Source organism: Lates calcarifer, unplaced genomic scaffold (assembly GCF_001640805.2).
Source record: "Lates calcarifer isolate ASB-BC8 unplaced genomic scaffold, TLL_Latcal_v3 _unitig_1941_quiver_1928, whole genome shotgun sequence".
In the NCBI taxonomy this organism is placed as follows: domain Eukaryota; kingdom Metazoa; phylum Chordata; class Actinopteri; family Centropomidae; genus Lates; species Lates calcarifer.
Window position 1 is genome coordinate 1 of NW_026115866.1, and position 13,008 is coordinate 13,008.

The following is a 13,008-nucleotide window of genomic DNA, read 5'->3' on the forward strand; positions in this document are numbered from 1 at the left end:
AATTATATGTGACTGCTTCCTGAATCTGAGCCTGAGGATTATATGGAGTTTTAAAAATATACTTAAATTGTAAGTGCATATTATTCGGGAATAAATGTATTAAATTCGCTAAAGCACAACAAAAAGTGTTCATGGGGTGTGATATGGATAAAGCTGTGCCTGGATGAAGTTATTTCATCTTTTCACTAGCTAAAAAAAAGTCCAGCATGTGACTGCTGGAGTCTCTTACTGCACATTGCTCGCCCCATGCTGGATGGCAGGTCGGGGCAGCATGATCTATAGCCTAGCTGTCTCCAGGAGAGCTCTGCTAGGACCACAAGACTGTTATTGCACTAGTATTCTGTAAAAGAGGAAAGTAAAAAAGATATATTTTATTTGGTGTGTATAATGTTCTGCATGCAACATTTGTCATATCTTGCTGGTAATTGTTAGTGGCTGACCGTTGAAGGGATAATTTATTTGATTTATGTATAGGTTTTGCTGTAGAAATGTATAGACCACTGACATAAACTATGAAGACCTAAAGTGTCTAAAGTATAGTCTAAAGAGTCTAGAGTCTAAAGTAAGAAATAAATCATTATGAATTAATTAGTCCCATGAATAAATAATGTGTTTTCAGAGAAACAAGCTGAACAAACATGAGAAGTCAGCAGATCACACCTCCTCTGGAAATTTTTTTACATGAATATGCTTTATTCTGTGTTTTAACCAGTTTTAATCACCTGGTCCATTAGTTTTAGAGAGGAGGAAACCTCTGTAGATAATACAGCTCCTGGTAAAAACCTGATCGACTGAGGTTGAGTGAGGGAATCCCTCAGGCTAACTGAAATAACAGCAAAGGTGGTGAAAACAACAAATACCATGATCCCACACAACTTCACAATATCATGAAATTATGTCTGGGACTTTTACTTGTACTGAAGATTTTACACTATGATGTTGGGACCTAAATAAAAGATCTTAGTTCTTCCTCCCCGGTTTCCTGAAGTGAAAATGTAATTACTTTTCACTGCATCTACTGTCTGCTGTCTATGGGCTCTATGAAAACTGTCAATTCTGAGTAATGCTTACACTGTTACTAGACAGAGATATATTTTGTTTTTTCATTTTCAAAGCTGTGAGCAGTACAAACATTCCATTCACATCAACTATATGACATTAGTGACATATACATGCATATCAAAACCAGAAAACATAAAACCCAACCTATCTGCAAGACCACTGTACATATAACAAAAGGTAAGTCAGAGTTATTTTCAGAAATTATTACTCCATAACTTGGTTGAAAGTACATTCCTGCCCACATATCTGAACAATAAATCATTAACATGACACAGTGGGAGCAGCTGTAAGAACCAGGGTGCAGGCCTGTTCTGGCCTACCTCATCCCATCACCTAGTGAAACATTTGCATGCTATGTTTGCATGTTAACTGCAGTTTCATTTTAACAGATTTTTACAATAAAAACATCTATTTCAGTCATCTATTTCAGTCTGATGAAATTGTAAATTGAGACATTGGAATGTCAGATGGAATGTCATCTCCTAACTATGAAATACAACTTCTTAAAGATGTGTTGCAGTGCCAACAGCAGCACCAACTAACAATCTGGCTATACTTGCACAAATTACAATAGATGTGTAAACATCAATCCAAACCCAAAAATATTGTCAGCTTAAAGGTTCTGTTAAGGGATACTGCAATTTTGAGACACTCGCATAAATTATAATGTCTCAGCTGGCAAAACTTTAATGAAATCTTTGTGTTGCTATTTTTTATAGCTTGACATAGAGTACAATTATGGTAAGTTGAATGTAAAATATTTTTAAAAAGAAGGAAAAAAAATCCGTCAATTTAAAAAAACAAATACACTTCCTTTATTTCACAAGAAATAAATCTGTTGATTAAAATGGACATACAAAAATAAAGAGATGAGGTAGCCTGTAGACATGGATGGGTGTTCAACATGGTCATGCCACTTTCAAAGTACTTTAATTAGACCACCTGTTTGTTTCATCTAGCTCTTATTCTCACTTCAAATATTTGGTGATAATGAGACTGTTATACATCCCCAAATTTAATGCTTTTGCTTTTCTTTCCCCTGTTCAAATTCAAGCAAAAGTGGATGGAGTATTTGTGACACTGACTTTGTGCACATTTTCACTTTATGAGGTGTGTCTTAATTTATTAAAACTGTATGAATTTATTTTTAGCAAAAATGTGAAGATAACATAATACCACCTTTTATATTTGTGTATATATATATTTGTATATTTTGTATGCGGAATATGTTATGAAACAATGGTCTATTTACACATCCAGCAGAGAAACATACAGTGAAACTGTAAGTAGTGGAGCTACAAGCTGCTCTGCATTGGAAGTGGTTTAGTAGTAGAATGTTAAACAATTGCATTATTGTGATATTTCTGAGGACTAAATATTTCAAAATGCATATAAAATGTATATATAAAATGCATATATATACATATTTTAAAATCCATTATAATTAATATATATATATATAATATAATTATAATAATATAAATATAATTGTTAAGTAAAAAGCAAGTGTCTGTTATTCTGTGCAATTTATTAAAGCTTCCTAAAATTAAAGGTGCCCTATGGTAAATAGACAGTTCTGTTTATACTCAGATTTTGTTTCAAAAATGCATTGTTGTACACTATAGGCCTGACATGCATGCTGAATACATTTCCTCTTCCTCATTAAACATTTTGCAACCTGCAATGTTGACATGTTTACTTGCAAGCAGTCTTCATCTTCACTTTCATCTTTCTCTTTTTCTTCTTTTCTTTTTTTGGCTACTTGGAGGCAACAACAGCAAGTTTTGAACATAAAATTGAAATATCACCCTTTAAGTTAAAGTGTTATGAGTTAACTGTGCTGCTCTAAAGCTATTGGTGTCACAGGTAATTTATATACAGTCAGTTATTCATTCACTCTCCGTCTGTCTTTGCCAATTGTCCTCCCATTCTCACCAGCCCTGCAGTAACCCCTGCTTTTCTCAACTTTCCCAGTCACCTAAAACCCCCACACCCACCTGCCCTCCTGCTCCCCATTCCCTCATTAGCTCCCTGGTATACTGGTCCACCTCCACTGACTCTCTGTTAGATTCTGACATTCCAGTGTTGTGGGCCAGCCTTCATTTTGGTTTTGCATCCTGCCTGGTTTTGGACTGTCTTTTGCCTTGATCATCTGGTGTTTTGCCTGCCTGTTGCTGACCTGTGCTTGCCTGCTGACTTCACCCCTCGTCATTCCCCCTCACCTGGTCTGCCTTCAGTACCTTTGAATAAAGATGAACGGTTTAGAACTTTTATACAGTATCTCTGAGTTGTCCATTTGAATCTAGGATTTTCTCAACCATGACAACCCCATTTATATTACACATAGCTATTTGACCAATTGTCAGTATTTAAAATATGAACTAGTGCAGCATTAATATCTACACTGCTGCCAAATGCGCCTTATCATTGGAATTCAATCATCTGTTTTTAAATTCTATGTTGAAGCCAATTTTAGTCAGCGTCAACAGAGACAAAGCACTTGTGGTATATTAGATGGTGATGTTGACGTGAAGATGATGAAGAGAAGATCTCCGCTGACACTGACTTATTTGTATATAGAAGTTTATTACAAAGTAGTTCAGCATCGGACAAGCACTGCAGTAGCCTGTGAGAGGATCCGAGCCAATATGGATCTTTCTGCCTAACAGCTCTAAACACCAGTATATATACATTGGCTGTTTACATGGTTCATAAGAAACATCTGGACCTTATTCAATGCCTTCACTTTCAAAAGGAAGAAGATGGGTGAGAGAAAACCCTCACCTTTAACTCCTACTAGTCTAGGTGTCACATTCTTAACTCTTATCCTAAACATGAACCCCAAAGGTTAACTTAAACATAGGAAACTCGTAAAAGTGAAAACATCTGGAAACCCTCAGACATTCCAGCAAGGTAAAAACATACATAAAACATCCTGTATACCACACACTAACTGATGTTCAGTAGTGAGGAAAACAATACGGCTTACAGGGTAAAACAAACACTGAGCAGAAGTTGAGCTGGAGCAACTACAGCAAATGCTGCATAGAGAATTATCAGTGAAGCAGAGAGTCACTACCTTTAAGACATGCCATCCCATCGGATCCACCCCACAAACCATGCTGCTTCCTGTCAACATATTCAATATACGATAAGAGTCTATCTCCACACAGATAAACAGGTAATTTAGACTGCAAGCAAGGCAGCAAAGAGATTTCTTGTATACTGGATCACTGAGGTAGAAAAATTTGGATTTGGATTTGGTATTTGTTTCTCTAGTGTCATGGGTTTTAAATGTGGGTGTAATGTGACTTGTCTTGAAAAATCTCAAGAATTCCATTCAAAGCATGCATTAGCAGGACTTATGCAGCATAGCCCCACCTTGATCTCGTGGTCTGAATTCACTCAGCACTGACTCTTTGCTTTTGGCATTACAATACTGAGGGAATAATGCAAATGATGAAGGGGCAGTTGGAACCAGTCAATGGCTCTCTGGGTTTCACATCATCCATTTGTCTTTATTATACAGACACCAGTATTTTTCTACAGAATGTGTGGCAGCCTTGTTTCGGTGCAAAGCCATGAACTCATGCGACTGTGGCATTAGTGCAGCTTTTTAGTTCTTACCTTTTGACTTAATGTGTTTGGTATTGACAAAATTAAAAAAAAAAAAACATAAAGCAATGTCATAGCAAACAATGATTGAAATATTTTGGCAAAAATCAAACAGAAATCACAAATTAGACAACTATTCAGGCTTCATGGTACCTTCAAAGAAAACAGTGTATTACAGTGCATTACAACTCATGTCGTTTGTGTAGTTTTGGCCATTATATCTTTTGATTATGATGATATTGTATTTGCCAAAGTAATTGTTGATATCTGGCAACGTGGCAAATGAAGTCAAAAAATATATGGAGACAGTGGGTGACTGTTGTTTTAAGATTCTCAGTTCTTCAGTCAGCCAGCCTCTGCTAAATTTCTGGCACCAGTATAGCTCCACAGGTATATAATTAAGCAGCGTTAATGGCTGTTGGACTTAATGTCTCCTAGATTTTTCTCTACAAAACTGCAAGGTGTGCTACTTGTTCTTTTCTTTCTTGTTTCCATCTCGATTTTTAATTTGGTATATCTAACCATCTAGCTCAAGTTGAGCCTTTTACAAAGAACCTCTGGGACCACTTATGACATTATTTCCATGGATACATTTCCCAACCTTTTTAAGTTTTAAAGTATAGTAAGGCCTCTCACATTCAGCTATAACATGAAATGACTAACTCTACTGAAAAACTTGCTAAATGGGCAACAGTGGAGCCAGTCTGCACATGTGCTTTAAGAGTATATAGAGGTATAGATATACTCTTATGAACTGAATTCATAAGAAATAAAATGCATCCTTGTGCAGATCAGTACACTCTGGGATTTGCCCCCTCAGATTTACATGGGTATACTGTATCCAGTTGTGGATGGTGGCTTAAGTAGATATTGTGTAACTGAGGCAGTTAACTAACTTTTTACCACTGACAGAGCACCACTGAATAATGTAAGATGCTGTTTATTGTATGCTGTTTTGTTTGACTGTAAGTCAATACTGTAAATCTAGTAGTGAGTGTCAGCTCTTCTGTAGAAGAGCTTTATGAGGACCACTTAGTAAAAGAAAAGGAATCTACTAATGGACATCAGGCTGCAGATGACAAAGACCAAACTAGAAATGCAACTACTACTACAAGGTGAGTTTATTTATGGGTTTATTTGTTTAGCAGAGTGTGACTCTTAAAATTGTGGCAGTACATGGAGAATCGTTGCCATGATGTCACATAACTTTCAGGGGGTGCCCATGAGCCAATGGAGTCTTGGAACTGGAGCTCTAAGAAGCTGATTGACTCAACACTAGCTGACACTGTATTTTATAATGTTGCTGTCTCAGGGTCACCAGAGGGTTTGGCCTAGGACAATAGTATGCTGTAGTTTATCTGCACAGTAATGGTGAAGGACTTCCTATTCGTGTAGGCTTGTTCATTTACTGATGGAGGTCTGGTAAGAATGGCTTCTTTTCTGCAACGCATCTTAATGGGGAAAACCTGATAAATAAATGCCAAAGGTCTCAAGACTCCAGATTTAATAAATTGTTGTTTTAAGACACCTCCACCCCTGTGGATGTTTTTTTTAGGTTTGTTCCCTGGAAATGTCACAAATGTACTGGAAACATTGAAACAGCGAGAGGTCCAAGAAAAACAGTTGCTTTGCTAGTGTGCCCGGCATGACTGATTTCTAAAAACAAAAAAAGTGAAGTTCAGAGTGTAAGTCACCACAGTCACCTAGAACTAATGTAATCATGGCTTATGGAACCAGAAACCCTGTATTGCTGCCAAATAGTCAGCATCTCCCATATCGTCAATGCACTGTAAAAAAAATTCTGTATATTTTACGGTAAAATACTGGCAGCTGTGGTTGCCAGAATTTTACTGTAAAAAATATGGTGACCATGTATATACGGTATGCTTTTTTAGGAACTGTAAATTTCATGGTTGAAAACTGTTTTGTTTACAGTAAATTACTATGTAGAAAACACATCTATTGTAAATCTGTTTACAGTAATTTTCTTTAAAAATAACATCTATATTATAAAAAAATCTGTATAATTTACAGTAAAATACTGGCAGCTGTGGTTGCCAGAATTTCACTGTAAAAAATACAGTGATAACATATAAAATAAATACAGTATGCCAGTAACAAATGAAAATGTTCTGTTTGTGGTAAATCTCTATTGAAAAACCTATGAATTATTGTAAACTAATTGTAAACTAATAGTATTCCGAAAGGTTGCTTGTTGGAAAAAAAAAAAAAACCCAAGTCAAATCTAGAAAACACAACTCAAACTTTAATGAAGTCACTGATGTTCAGTTACCACATCTCTTTTCATCGTCTGTCCTCTCTGGAAAGTTGCTTCTAGTAACAAAAAAAGAAGCCAGCTAGAAAACACACCGCAGTTTAAAGTAACTGAAAGAGTCCCCAGAGACATTGAAAACAGTGATCCACATTTTCACCATTTCTGACATTTTATGAACCAAACCAATCAATAATCAAATAATCAACACAATAATACACAGGTTAATTAATTACGTTATGCTGTGGAGGAGGTCAGACTTGAACAGTTCAGCTAGACAGGTCCATCTTTAACATGTCCCAGCGAGATTTGTGATGAGAGTGAGGACTCTTGGGTTCACCGACAGCTGTTTCTTGTTCTTCTTTGTTTCAACTTTTGTGCCCCTCTCAGGATTGATCATGAAGAAACACCTTTGAACATAATTTCATAATCAACCACTAAAAATACTGATTTTTTTTTTAAACAAGGAATTTCTTTTATTATTAATTAATAGAAAAAAAAAAATTTCTTTACCTCTGAAGGAACCCAAGTGTGGAGCCCAGACTCACGGGGTAATGGATATTGAGGCAGTAGTAGGTTCCAAACATCAAACAGATGGCAGAGATGAAGTCGGGGATGTGGTCATTCACAACTTTGCAATCTACACTCAGCATGAACTGTCTTGCAGCATAGCATGACGTTCCTGCAAAGAACAGACAGGTAGAATAGCAGACCAGCCATTACCATCCAAAAGCAGTCTTACCAAAATTGCTAGGATTTGAAGCAACACTTCAAAACATGACAAGGCATGACATTTTTTATGTAATACTTCCTAGCATTAGCTTAGTGAAACTGATTATCAAGACTTACCACATACAATGATGCATGGCGTCACAGGCAAACTTTCCACGTGTACTTCTTTTGCCAGACATGTTTGGTCAACGTAGTGGAAGAGGTTCTCCTCTTTTTCATCAAAGTAGGAGAGAAGAAGGAGCACCATATCCTTGACATCTTCTGAGCAGCCCTCCAACTGTCCTCTCAGAATTTCCAGCTTTGTGGCAGCCTGAAGAACTCTTCTGCTCTTGTCTGCACAACTGTTTCTCATGAAGTCCAGAAGCCGTTTTCCCTTTTTTTCTACATTGGTGAGGAAAGTCTCTTTCAGCAATATCCCAGTGAGCTCTTGGAAGTGGACTGTCATGCCAATCTCCTTGAACAAAAATGGCCACCCCTCCATGAGGGATTGCAGATCTGTTCCCTTGTTTATGTCTTTACGTTGGCTGTAGTAGGTACACTTCATAAGAGTTTCTATTTCACCTGGGCTGAAGTTAGTCTGTTCACTGAGTGCTTTCATTTTGTCTTTCTTCTCCTGTTGGCTTTCTGGTGTCTCACTCACTGGCATATATTCCATTTCCCACTTTATGCAACCATAGGTGTCCTGCATAGCTGCCCTTTGTTCACCTGGGATTTCATCTGTGTCATACTGATCTGAATCCTGTTTGCGCTTCTTTATCCTTGGTGCTGAAGACCGCTTCACATTTTCAATTCTCGCTTGTAACTGCTTGACTAGTGAGTAGTATCCTAGTCCAACCACATCACCTGCTATCACATCTTTCAGTGACTGTGGATACTTTGCAATCATTTTTTTGGCAACTTCTGTAGAGGCTTTTGTACTGGGAGAGGCACAGACTTTCATCATTTCAGTAACAACAATCCGGACCATCTCTCTGCGTAGCCGTGGATTTGGCCTTTCCCCCCTCTCTAAACACTGCATCAAACCTTCAGGAAACTTCATCCATGGGATCTGGAAGTTGTCAACCCAGTCTGCAGCAGTAATCCAATGGGTGGAGGATGGAGAGAGACTGACTGAAGAGCATGTTGAAGAAGATGGAGAGGACAACACTGACTGGCTATGGCCTTCACTGGTTTGTGCTGTAAAAAATAGAATCAACAAAATGTATTTAAATGATGTTTTATCTTTGGTTACAGACCTGCTTCAAAAAAGGTTGTCAAAATTACTTACTGGTTTGTTTCCAGGCAGCTACCAATCTTCTTGCTTGAATTGGTCTCAGCGTAGTAAGCAGATCAGCTTCCTGAATGAAGTGTAAATCCTCAGTGGTCTCTACCCCCAGTGATTGGAGTGTTTCCACTAAAATATCCAAGATTGAGGCTGGGAGGTCTGGTAACACCCTTGTGATGGCACTGCCTATGTTGATTTGCTCTGCGTCATCCATTTCTGAGTATGAAAGTGAATAAAGCACAATTAACCCCAGAATGACAGTCCCAAGACAGCTAATAATGTGATAACACACTGTGTTTCAAAGGAACTATTTGGTATCCATCTTTCATGTAAGATGGCAATGGATAAAAATCAATCAAGTCACTGATTTTCAGACACTGCATCTTTTCCTAGTCTTTCCTCACTGAGTAAAGGTGGTACTCAGAAAGGAATTCTGCTGTGTACACTGACATCAGAAAATGAACAGTGTCATTTTTAATCAAAATGAGCACTACTTCACCAAACTGCACAGAGTCAATGTTCCCTCTGACAAGGAATTGCCCTTTTTTATATGACGTTCCCTTATACAGAATTTCTACTGTGACCTTTGTGTTGGTCTCAGTGAATCCAAATTGTCTGACTGCATCTTGAATAGCTTTACTGTATAGTACTGAGTAAAATGGAGAACTATCTTTAACTTGGAAGACAGTCTTGTCTGTTGATCCTGCTGAAAGATACGCCTGTAACAGCTGATGTCTTTCAGACAGAGTAAGGCATAGGTTTTTGAAATTTTTCAAATTCCTTGCACAACTCTTGAAATAACTGTGCTTACTTTCAAAGCACATTGTCCATAGTCTGATCAGGGGCCCAAATTTCAGAATCATTTCTGGGTAGTGACGTAAATAATGATGCTTTGGTTTGAGGCCACTTTCTGGGAATAGAGCTTTTCTTGACTCTAAATATTCTTGAATAAGAACATCAAGGTATGCAACCTGAGGGACAGAGATTTTCTGAGCACATATCATGTCCACAATATCTTTCAGCTGCAGAGTCAACTGCCACACATCATCTGCTGTATCTTTCACTCTGTCACCAATTATGAGAGGCAACAGCCTTAGAAAATTCCAATTCTGTACAGCTTGACCTGAGAGTTTAGCTCCATGGGGGCTGACCTCACATGGTTTTGTAGAAGCATCAGAAGCACAGTATTTGAACTGTTTAATGCGTCGATTCAGAATGGAATAAGTGAACCAAGCCTTTTTCTTTATGAAATACTTAAGATATAGTGCAACATCATAAGACAAAACACCCTCGAAGATGTCGTGTCCCAGACAAGGTGGCAAACCTGGCTGACAGACATTAAAGTATTTCAAAGAATTAAATACCGATTTATACTTTACTCCTTCCACATCTGGTGATGTTCCTTCACTCTGGAGGCGATCAACAGCAGAATTGTAGTTCTCAATGGTTCTCTGTGGTCCACACAGATTTGGATCACCCTGAAAGTCAGATCTGTTTATTAGGCAGTACCTACAGAAATATGTTGATCCGCCGATGCAATGGAAGCCCAAATTATCTCCAGCAATGCAATACAAGGTTCCCTTGACTGTTTCATTTGATACAGAAATCCCATTCTCCTCCAATTCCTTCAAGTCTCTTATTAGTTCAGAGAACACCTTAGCATGCCCAAATGCTTTGAAATCCTTCTCTCTACACAATAACACAAGTGACATGTGGTCTGTGTCAGACCGTACATGAAGTGGCAAGTTGGCAACAGATGCATAGACAGCTAAAACTTTATGTCTTGTCTTGGCAGAGCCTAAAGGGTTAACAACTTCAAATGCATCCTGGTATAGAACTAACTTGACACATGATGGATTTTGAGCAAAAAAATCATTGTTTTTGAATATCTGACCATCACTAATGTCACATAGAACATCTGAAGGAGATTCAGGTGAGACACACAGTTCTGCCACAGATCAGATTCTAACAAACATTTTAAAGTCTCTCTCACAGGCACATAATAAGCAAACCTATCTATCCTGTTCTCATCGTTTCCTAAAAACATTTTCTTGGGCTCCACATAGTTGAAATTTTCTTTGAAAGACTTCACTCTTGAATAAGCTGTTCGCATTGGCCCAGTATGACATGCAGTGAACAGATCAAATCCCTTGACAGACTCACAAACCTTGGTTATGTCCTCATCTGATAATGATGTATCATTTTTCAACAGTGAACTAAGTTTACTCAAAGTATATGTTTGACCCAACTCATGTATGTTTTGCATTTCCTCAACAATGTTCTGTATAGTTGAAGCAGGCAGAAGGAACTGCCCCTGCAATCTCAAGTAGAACAAACTCACATTTCTAAGATAAAGATCACTGAAATCTTCAGATATGTCCAAATCGACTTCATCTGTGCCTGTTGCTGGACCTGCATCACAGTGAGGAACAAAGTCACCTGACTCAGGTGGAGTAGATGTTGAAGGATGAGAAGCTGATTCTCTGTACACATCACTTACACTATAGTCTGTAAAACCTCTGTGCTTCCGTGACATGTGCGCGGTAAATGAAGACTTGACCCTGAAATCAGTATTACATCCTCTGACTGGACAACTTACATCACGTCCTTCTACAATATGCTCCTTCAAATGAGCAACCAGTTCTTGGGTGTCTTGACACTGTCGTTCACACAAGGCCACTACACATTTAAAAGTGTTAACAGCCGCCCCGACAGTTTCCTTAGGAGGAACAACATTATGCCTCCGGTAAAAATGAGCCTTAAAGGCTCCATACCTGCAAAATGTCTGCTTGCATCCATCTCCAAAGCACTTAAATAAACAGCGCGGTTCATTTCTGTGGAGTTTGCAGTGAAGCACATATCCTCTCAAAGTCCTAACAGACTTACCACAGAAATTACAATTTAACATTTTGCATTTGGCGACTTTTGCTACGGTAAGCTAAGCTAGTACTCGACTCAACATACACAATGTGACAAAAGGCAGTTCAACTCAACTAACAGTTAGCAAAATTAACACAGTTTGTAAAGATAAGGAAAACTAACGTTCACCTTTTAAACGTGGGCAACACAAAACTGCAGAAAAGACCGCGTTAAATTTAACCTGACATATGTAGCTAACCTATGTAAACTAGCTTTGTTTGCTATCACAGTGGAACAAATTCTTTAGACATGCAGACATATCTTAACACAATTTTACTTACGTGCTCTTTAGTCGCGTTGTGCCATCAGAAATTTATCCTCACAGATGAAAAAAGCTAAACCGGCCCGCCGTGCAAAACCGCCGTGTAGTTTCAACTGTGTGACCGTTACTTTGCTACTCTTTCTCCTGTGTGTGCGCGCACGCGCATCTCTGCCGCTATCACTGGTTGGCGGGCCTCTTCGGAGTCTACGGCATCGTATACGATCCCGAGGGACAAGCGTTACATAACAGCGAATATCTCCGGAACGGCTCAATATAATAACTTGCTTGTTTTTTTTGTTGAAAAGAGGAGACTTCAGCCTTTCCGAAAATGCCGCTGGTGTTGTTTTCCGGCAACATGGAAGCGCTTCAGCTCGTTGGCAAATTCAGTGTCCAATCAGACAATCATGCACCATCACATGATGTGCCAATATCCAATTGTACGGCTTTGTATCCTCACGTGGTGTATCAAAGAGTAGAAAGTAGAAAGATGGCTCACTCCTCTGACGTAATTGCGCACACCACTGTTATGTATGTAAACAAAGCAAGCTACTCCTTGGAAATGCCAATTCTGTGATGTAGCACTCTGTCTCATTGCAGACAGAAACTGTTTTCAGGAGTGGCATCAACTTCAATAAAACGAGTGGCTATCTTTGCAATTGTTATGGTGTTTTGTACATTTGTATTATAGTTAAAGCCTTAATTTTTTTACCCCATTATCCCTAAGACCTTAGAAAACATTTTTAAAATGTCCAGAAAGTTGTTAATTATAGTTTGCTTTACAATAAATATATGTGAAGTTTATTTTTAGATTTATTTTTTTCTTTCTCTTTATGAGTCTATAGCTTTTTTTACATTCAAATGACAATTATAACATGGATATTA

General features: G+C 38.1%; 1 protein-coding gene across 1 annotated transcript; it reads right to left on the reverse strand.

The window, feature by feature from the left end:
- Positions 1 to 7,238: 7,238 nt before the first annotated feature.
- On the reverse strand, positions 7,239 to 12,785 carry LOC108891394 (uncharacterized). The gene is made up of 6 exons (XM_051067722.1): positions 12,146 to 12,785; positions 10,310 to 10,423; positions 8,949 to 9,161; positions 7,799 to 8,857; positions 7,463 to 7,631; positions 7,239 to 7,359 (listed from the first exon to the last, which is right to left on the reverse strand). The coding sequence occupies exons 3-6, from the start codon at positions 9,157 to 9,159 to the stop codon at positions 7,239 to 7,241; spliced, it is 1,560 nt and encodes a 519-aa protein (XP_050923679.1). The 5' UTR covers positions 9,160 to 9,161; positions 10,310 to 10,423; positions 12,146 to 12,785.
- Positions 12,786 to 13,008: the final 223 nt, after the last annotated feature.

Coding starts and splice junctions, on each gene's coding strand:
- LOC108891394 (XM_051067722.1), bottom strand. CDS start 9,159: ATGGATGACGCAGAGCAAATCAACATAGGCAGTGCCATCACAAGGGTG. Junction 7,632..7,798: donor GCCATGCATCATTGTATGTG/GTAAGTCTTGAT, acceptor TGTTCTTTGCAG/GAACGTCATGCTATGCTGCA. Junction 7,360..7,462: donor ACACTTGGGTTCCTTCAGAG/GTAAAGAAATTT, acceptor TTATGTTCAAAG/GTGTTTCTTCATGATCAATC.